The sequence below is a fragment of the Capsicum annuum genome, chromosome 3, assembly GCF_002878395.1.
Source record: "Capsicum annuum cultivar UCD-10X-F1 chromosome 3, UCD10Xv1.1, whole genome shotgun sequence".
In the NCBI taxonomy this organism is placed as follows: Eukaryota; Viridiplantae; Streptophyta; class Magnoliopsida; order Solanales; family Solanaceae; genus Capsicum; species Capsicum annuum.
This window is the reverse complement of record NC_061113.1, coordinates 3,689,932-3,699,510: the sequence shown is the minus strand read 5'-3', so window position 1 is coordinate 3,699,510 and position 9,579 is coordinate 3,689,932. Positions and strand designations below refer to the sequence as shown.

Sequence of the window (9,579 nt, the reverse complement as noted above, 5' to 3'; positions counted from 1 at the left end):
GAGTGAAACCGACTGAAATCGAGTGAAATCTACTGAAATCGAGTCAAATCGGCTGAAATAGAGAGGTTTTAGAGAGAGAAAAAACTAAAATACGTTATTTTTTAGGTTTTCGGGTATTTGATTAGAGTGGATCGGGTTATAAACGAGAAAGGGTTGGGTTATAACATCAACCAATAAAAGGGCGCGTGCTTAACAACACCCAGCCTTGACTTGGGTTAGGCTGTTAAGGGGTTGAAATAATTCAATTTAAAAATGTTAAGGGGCGTAAATAAACGGAAGTTAAGTTTAAGTGTTAAAGTGAGTTGGGAGGACAAATTCAGGAGGAAAAATATGTGTTTTCTCTCCATATATACACAAATATACATGACATCAAACACACACATATATATATGACTATTGAATAGAACAACAAAAACAGTTCAATCATATAATTGAATTCATCTTAAATATATATCAAATACATATACAATGAACATAGAATACATATGTGATATGACATAAGACATATCAAATACATACATACATACATACATACATACATACATACATACATACATATATATATATATATATATATCTGTGTGTATGCGCGCGCACGCGCGCATAAGACATCAAATAAATTACCCAAAATCAGAGTGTTGTGAAAAATTGTTTGGGACTTTGGATTAACTTTATAATTTGGGCACATTATAAGGAAAAAATAATCTAAAAATTTCACAAATACACAACTTATATTTTCAATATTACAAAAATCCCAACTCCTTAAACATATTACAAAAATTCAATATATACACAGAATGTTATGTATATATCGGCTATGTTATATATATTAATAATTAAGGAGAGAGAGTAAAGTAATTAAAAAAGTGGGAGAGAGTGTAATTACTTCTAAAAGGGTTGGTATTTATGTTATTTATACAAAAATAATTGGCTTATGTAGTGAATTATGATCCATTATTTTACACATATTGATCCAACCCATATTGATCGAAATAAAGTTTGAATCAATCGAGTTTCAAATGAAAAGTAAATTTTACGTCTTGGAAAAAAAAAGTATAATTCTCCAATTTTATTAGACAGAATATTTGAGACAAATATAATTTAGATATATAAATTTAAAGTACACTATATTGATAACTCAAACTGAACTTTATTAATGATTATCAAGTTCTTTTATTTGAATAATACATCATCTTAATCAACTAGCAACATGAAATTCATGAATACTGACTGAATAAAATCATAACTTATTTCTAGAATTGACAAACAATATAATTCTTGAAAAATTTATCATTAGGGACAATTAGCAAAACACTCTTGGGAAGAAGCATAGCATTTGTCCTTTTCACCAGTGCAACACCATTTGGGTGCAACTCCTAGATCAACAAGTGGGATGCATGTATGGGCTGCAAGTTTTCCTTTAACTCTTATACTTTCATCACCTGCATATTAATAAAAAATAAAACACATCAATTAGTGTGAAAGAAAAAACTTTATACTATCAAATATTTAAAAGATAACAACGTGTAATCATGCATAAAAAATGAAACTAATAACCTAAAAAATAAGGTAGGTTTACTTGTTTCAACAATTTTAAATATAATGATAGTGTTTAAAAAAAAATTCACTTCAGTCATATTGTTTCAATTACTACTAAGAAACTTTCTGATAGAAAATTCGTTCAAAATTCTCATCATTGGAAACATTTTCGATGAATTTTTCACTGAAAATCTCAAATTTTTGTTGGAAATATTTGTCCAAATGTATACCAATCTATAATTTTGTGCATTTAAAAATGAAAAGATTTTTGTGTTGTTCTATTACTTTGTTGCTTATAGTGGTAGTTTAAATGATCAAATAAAACTAATAAGTATAAAAAAGAGTAAATATGGACGTACAATGGTGAAGAGCCAACAAAGAAAGTAAAATCAAACAAAGCATCCAAATTGATTGAAGCGAGAATTTTGTGGTGGCCATTAAAGAATATGTTATCAGTGCTCAAAAGTTTAAAGACAATGAAATTTACTTAGAAATTCTCCTAAATATATAGCCCTATAAAAATACTTGATTTTGGTAATTGATACAAAATAATGATTGAGTTTTCATATTATTCTCTTTCTGAGTTTCCATATTATTATCTTTCCTAGAATAAATCATTTTGGCAACAAATTTTTTGGCCACAGCCCAAATTCCATCTAAAGTCTATTTACATTATGAACTAATTTTTTTTTGACTCTCCTTCCAAATTTAAGATTGTCTCAATAATTATTTTAAAAGTTACATTTCTCAAGATATGGGAAAGTCATACTATAATTTTTTTGTCATAGTGAAAAACGTTTTTTACTTTTGCTTGAAGCTTAATTAGGTCTAGCTTAATTAGGTCTAGCTGATCAAATCACGTTAAATATTTATGTTATTTTTCTTTCATTTGCTGTGATTATAATGCTAGTTAACTCACTATCTTACTTGGTCAAAATATATGCAATAGAATTTTTGTTGTATTCGGCTTAATCCTTTTAGTAAAAGATCGGGTCGAGTTTAATTGCAATTCAATTAAGAGAATGAAGGATAATTACTTGTGTTCTTTCTCCATATCCTTCGTTATTTCCTGCTAATTTATCTGCTAATGTCTACTGTTTTTATTTATCCTAAACGTCCACTGCTGCAAAATTAAATACGATCTCTTTCCATACCTCACAAGCAACAGCTAGTTCCGGGCTCTATTTGAAAGCCTCGCGAATAATCTCATTACCTTTCCGAGCAAGATCACGTCCTTCATTACGAGCTTTTACACATGCTTTCAGAGCTACTCGATTAGCTACGACACCTGACAGCATTACCCCAAGAATGTCCTGAAGTTCCTCCACCAATCTGTAGTATGGAATCATCCCGAGAGGCTAATATTTGGGAATATTGTGTGAAGTCCGGCCTAATTGATGGTCCAAACAAATTAATTTGTTGTTCCATTTTAACTCGAGCAAAAGTTTTATATATGTGAAGCTACATTGGTAGAGTTATCTTTATGACCACGTACAAATTGAATAGAAAAAAATTATCTTTTCAAATATTTTATTTACAAAACTGAAGATACATAAGACTAAAAACAAGTTTGTAAAGAATACAAAACCAAATCTCCCTAGTAATTCCCATCTTTTGTTATCTTCCACACTGCATATTCTTGATTGTCTTTCTTGTACTTGGTGCATGAACATGTTTAGCTTAATTAGTTTGATATAAACTTATATGATGTTGAAAGATTGTGGTAGCTCCATTTTATTAATGGGTATTTTGTGTTTTTGTGTATTCTTATTAATTAACAAATGATTAACTATGACATGACTTATTATTAGGAGGAGGACAAGATGTGATTAGAAATACTCCCTCCGTTTTCTTTAGTTGTGATATTTTGCTTTTTGAGAGTCAATTTGATTAGTTTTAAAGTTAAATTATTCGATATTTTAGAATTAAAATTTAGACATTCAAATACTATAATAAAAAAAAGTACTGAGAATTGCAAATTTGTTCATATCAATATGATGAAAAACGACACGTCAAATGTTGGTCAAATTAAAATTTATATTGTTTGATTTTTAAAAAGAAAATTATGATAACTAAAAAAAAAAAAAAAAGTGGGAGAGGCAGGAGAGGGAATTTCAACTCTTATCTCTTTACCATTATTATTTTTTTGTTTTTACATGTTTTAGTTTTTAAATTGTTCCAAGTGTTGTTATTCCTTCCTTTAATTTAACAATAATGGTGTTTCTCTATTAAAATGACTGACCAATTTGATGAAATGTTTATCTAATTTTAGGTATTTTGTAGTAATGAGATCTAAGCCTAATAGTTACATCAGAATGAAGCTTTTAAATGGCAACAGAATTTACTTCTGAAATTGACCTATTCAACTCTGTTAACGTTAATTATATGAATTCTTATTAATCATGTCCCTTTATTGAAATTCATCTTGTGAATATTATATATTTAATCAAAATTGCAAAACAAGTAGTAAAAAGAATTGAGACCATTTTTCTTATTATCCAATGGGCAGTACTATATAACTCGGTTGAAACAGATGCAAATACAAATATGTCTTGTAAATATATATATACACACAAATATACATGACATCAAACACACACATATATATACAAACTTATTATCTATACACTTGTGAATCGCAATGTAAATTCAAAGTCGATCAAATTGAGTTAGGCTCGTAAAGTCAGTCCAACCTAGGGTTGGACGTTCCTCAATTCAATGCGATTTTATAAAATTTCGATTTGATTTGGTTTTAAAATGTTGAATATCAAATCGAATCAAAGTAATTTTGTTGTGGTCTAATTGGTCATCCCACCTATGTTTGTTTAGGTCCAACTATGAACATATATAGCATGCTTCGATGAGCCCATAAGTGTTGGAAATTTTCTCTTGGTAGACTCATTTTGTTGTTTTGGAAAGTATTTACCCCATAATTTTGGTTACAAATGGATAATTAAGAATAAAATAATATATAAATATTCAACTTACGATAAATATGAAGATATATGGAATTGAAATTTATATCTATAACTGAAACTGAAACTGAACTTTATTTACGATATAATCAAGTTATATATAACTAGTAAGATAAAACTCATGAGTGCTAGTCGAGAAAAATCATAATGCTTTTTCAGATTGATAATGTTATAGTATTTTTAAAAATTTATCATTGGTGACAATTATCGCGACATGTTCGGCTATAATCATAGCACTCTAAATTTGCCGGGCAACACCATCTGGCTACTGGGTTTCCTTGTTCATGAATTGGGATGCATTGATCGGGTACTGGATCTGCATTAACTCTTATACTTCGATCACCTGCATTTCATAAAATTGGAATGTACATCGATTAGTTAACTAATTTTTATACATTGATAATACGTGAAAGAAATTCTTATATTATCATATTGTCTAAAAGATAACATGTAATTAATTATTCATAAAAAAAAGGCAGGTTACCTATTTCAACAAGGATATAACCTATATAAGTTAAATAATAGAGAAACGAAGGATTAGTCCCACGGCTGCCGGCTGTAGGGATACCTTGGAAACAAAAAAAAAAAAAAAGTTAAATAATAGTGTAAAAATGAATTTCCACTATGCATTGAAAATAAAAACTACTTCATTTTATATAATTTCTATGTTGTACATAATGAAATTCAAATGATAATAGTAGAAAAATAATGAGTATAAAAGGAACAAATATGGACATACAATGACGGAAAACCAATAAAGAAAACAAAATCAAACAAAACAATAAAATTGACTGAAGGGAGAATGTTATCGAGGTCATTGAAGATATATGATTTAGTGCTTGAAAGTCGAAAATATAGTGAGAAATACTTATGAAAATCTCCCAAATATATAACCTATGAAAGTACATGATTTTGATAACACACGTAATTGATGATCAACTTAACTTTGTTCCCTAATTTTCACCTTTTTGATTGGAAACAACTAAACTAAAACTTTAAGAGAGCAGCCCATGGGCCGTGTAGTGTTGGATTGGGCTAGCATTTTGAAGCCGATAAAATATACAGCCCATGTAGATCGGGCTGACTTGAGTTGGATCGATCCATATTAACGGCTCTAGTACTCACTACTAGTATTGGGAACAGAAAGCCACTATCACTCTTGGTTTTGTTCGAAAATCAACTGCACTTGAATATATAGCTCCTTCGACCTTCAAGGAGGAAGCTGTCTTTGTTTTAAAATTTTCAAAAATGAAATGTATTATTCCATTGCTTCGACCACAAAAGATTTAAGATGATCCGAGTATCTGAATATATTACATCGACAAACACAGGATTTTGCACTAGTGTTATAAATTTATCATTATAATTCAGCTTGTACATGAGTTTGGATCTAGATGATTTTAAGGCTTTTACTTTCTATGCAAAATTAACTTGTAGTATGTATAATTTACAAATGGTATTGACATATTGTATATTCTTATGTTTCTTAAAAAAAACTATAATGTATATTTTGCAAGCAGTGTTGGATGACACCACTTGGCTGAAAGTGCATAAATGACGACAAAATCCTACAGAAAAATCAACAGTGTCCTTCATTATAGAGATGCTAAAACCTAACAGCCACATACAGCTCTAAAGTGATAATGAAAATGACAGCAAATTCACTCATGATACTGTCCTATTTAACAAACACAGTGAACTTATCTCCACGTAAATGACATTGTCTTCTTATGACTGATCAAGGAGGCAACACAGCAATAATGTCAATAAATATCGAGTTCGGCTATATGAATCCTCGCTATCTTGCTTCATTTATATGTAAGGTTATTTCAGACCAATATTATACAATCACGACAACAACTTAAAAGTAAAAACGAATTTTCAAAAAGTAGAAAGACGATAACAAAATGGGACCAACAGTACAGTTGGGGAGAAATGTAATCCAACCATAACACTTATATTCACCTCAAATGTCTTTGTCATTGTTGCGTCGAGCACTAGAAAAGTCTCTGTATTAGTATCAATCATTGTCTAAAAAAGGAATGCCATTGATACTAATTCAACATACATTCATAAGAACAAAAAAAAACATGGCTGGAGAAATAACAGAGCGTTACGGCTAAGTAACATCTTGATTCATTTAATTCTTATGTACAACTATTTGTTTCCTACATTTGGTTAGCACTAGCAAAGTTGTTAGCACTACTGATAACATAAATGCTAACCAAACACTAACTCGGAATTATTTTCCAAAATACATAGAGAACATAATTGCTCTATATACAAGCATACATATAAATTCTACAACGATTGTTGATTACAACGATACTTCATTTCTTTGTCTGCGCATACGTGCACCCCAAGACATATTGGTATCAGAGTCTTTGTACGCGTTTCTTCTTTTTAACTCTGACAATTGGGAATTCCAACGGTTCTTCCATTCGCCTTTGTTCTCCATTGACTAAATGCATATAAGAAAACAATATTAGAAAGAAAATAGAAGTATCAAGAGTAAGATGTGGTGAACATACCCCCAAACAACAAACAAAAACCAATTGCATGAATGCAAAAGCTGTAATTCTCTAGATAAAAGAAGTAAACACACATAGAAGTCAAAGAATTCAACATCTAATCTACATTTAAAATAATTTCGATCTTGGACAATCCCTTGCGCCCGCTAGCTCCGCCCCTGATCCTTACAATTCTTTCAACTCAAATATCAACCAAACACTAATATTCCATCCATCCCCTTGCCCTTAAATTAAACACCAAACATATAAACACCCACATATTAGGTGACTAAAACAGGAGAAGTAAACAAACCTCATTTCTTTTCAAACAAAAAAAAAACATCACAACAACAAACAGCCACAAATTTTCACAAAATCCAACTTTAATTCACCACACAATGTAAAATGACACTTAAAATTGGGTAAACACATCTAGACACGCCAACTTGTCTCCATTGTACAACACTCCAACTTACAAAATGATCATGTAGACACCTTCAAAATATATGTGTCACATAAGCATCAGTATCCACGAGATCACATCGAGACAAAGTAGTCAGTAGGGATGAGTTGAAGTGTTTAGCTACTAGATGAGACCAAGTTGAGGTGTCTAGAGTGCACTCTCAAAGTTAAAAGTGCTTACTTGCCACTTGGGGCCAGATTTCAATATCTGTTTATGTATCAGGCCTCATTTAACCAAAATCTTGGAAACCCAAACACTCCCTTCATTTCACCTTAGTCGTCCCCCTTACAATAAATAGTTGTCCATTTTACCAAATCAAGACAAAATTAATTACAATTTTTCCCATTTTACCCCTAGAAGTATATAAGTCCCGACAAGACAATTTTTTTTTTATATTTTGCCCAACATCATTTAATAGAGTACTATAGTAAATTAGCCATATTATTTATTATTTTTTTTAATAATCGTGTCATTCTAATTTGGGACGAGTAAAATGGGACGAGAGGAGTATGAAATAGAGATAGTAAATCTTTTTTTTAAAAAAAAAACACAAATTTTAACCACCTACATACCTCATCATTTTGAGACCTTCTACGAGGAGAAAATGCAAAGTGAAGACCTTTAGACATGTCTTTATCATACATATCTCTTGACATAGGATCTGATAATGTTTCATAAGCTTCTCGAACCCTAATAAACCTTTGTGTATATTCTTCAACGCGATCCGGAGGTGATACATCTGGGTGATATTTACGTACTAGTTGCTTGTATGCTTCTTTTATTTCAAATAATGATACAGTTTCTGGTATACCAAGAAGTTCATAAAAACTTTTTGGTTCACTAGTTATTTCCATTACATTGTTAAGTTTTGCATGCACTTTCACGAAAGACATGTTTTTGGTTCTTTGAGGTTGTGGATTTGATGGGAAAAATAGTTGAGGATGTTGGTTGAGTGGTGTTGTTAGATACATTTTTTTTTGTGTGTGTGTGTGAATGAAAGTTGATGCAAAGATGGTTAGCTATAAGGTGACGGATAGAAATTGGTGTTTTTTTTGACCCGATGAGGAAAATGGGATCACTTTTTATGGACTCGTTGAGAATGATATTGGATTGGAGTTTTTAGTGTTTGTGATATTTTTGAGGTGTATATATAAGGAGGAGGAAGAGGAGGATTTGGAGTTTTAAACATAGTGTAGGGTATTTATGTCATTTTGAAGTTTGGTTTTTAAGTAGGGATTTACACATAAATAGTCGAGCAAGTTTATTGTTTACTTTTTCAAATGTATATATGTTGATTATGTACGATCATATATATAGAACATATGAATATACATATATTATATATTTGTGAGCTATTTTAATTTGATCAGTTGAATACTATTTCAAAGTAAGTATTTAATAATTTGGTCAAACAATCCACTAATTACACTAATTGAAATATTTATGTAAATTGCCGTCCTAAGCCTTGCTAATATCCAACTATAAGAGGCTCTGCCATATTTCAATTAATTATTAAAGTTATATGATATGCTTTTGCTAGACAAATGTCAACGGATTTAATAAATATTTTTTTAAATTTTGAGTATTTGACTTTCATAGAGTGATAATCAGAATGCCTAAAAAAAAAAAAATACTTTAGGTACTCCTTCCATTTAACTTAGTCCATATTGACTTGATATTGCTCTTAAAAAAATATTTATTAGAGATTTATTTCACAAAATTAACCTTATATTGTCTAGCAAATACTACATAAATATTATCTTAGGGTTGATTATAGAATATCTCCTCTTATTTTATCCAACATAAAATTATTTTATTTTATCTCCCATATAAATTAATTAATATAAAAATTATAATTTTAAATTATAATCTCAAAATTAATTTAGCCCGCGTATCGAACCACCCAATCATACTATAGGATGCTACATTTATTCTCCCATGTTCAACTAGCTACATTTATTACTACTGTCGAGACCCTTGTCCTTCACCTCCATAGACCAATAGAAATTTGACAAAAATGTATTTGAAATAGGGACTTTAGCCAAAAAAAAAAAAAAAAAACTATAATAATAGTCAAATCAGATGTTTTATC

At 30.1% G+C, this 9,579-nt stretch overlaps 1 protein-coding gene across 1 annotated transcript; it reads right to left on the bottom strand.

Annotated features, from left to right (window-relative positions):
• Positions 1–6,609: 6,609 nt before the first annotated feature.
• LOC107864333 (chaperone protein dnaJ 20, chloroplastic) lies at positions 6,610–8,762 on the bottom strand. The gene is made up of 2 exons (XM_016710682.2): positions 8,060–8,762; positions 6,610–6,975 (listed from the first exon to the last, which is right to left on the bottom strand). Exons 1-2 carry the CDS (start codon positions 8,456–8,458, stop codon positions 6,832–6,834), a joined length of 543 nt encoding a protein of 180 aa, XP_016566168.1. The 5' UTR covers positions 8,459–8,762; the 3' UTR covers positions 6,610–6,831.
• Between the last annotated feature and the right edge of the window lie 817 nt (positions 8,763–9,579).

What these genes read in the sequence shown, in the direction of transcription:
- LOC107864333 (XM_016710682.2), bottom strand. Translation starts at nt 8,458, where the DNA reads ATGTATCTAACAACACCACTCAACCAACATCCTCAACTATTTTTCCCA. An exon ending in GAAGGTCTCAAAATGATGAG is followed by an intron (nt 6,976 to 8,059) that starts GTATGTAGGTGG and finishes ATATGCATTTAG; the next exon opens with TCAATGGAGAACAAAGGCGA.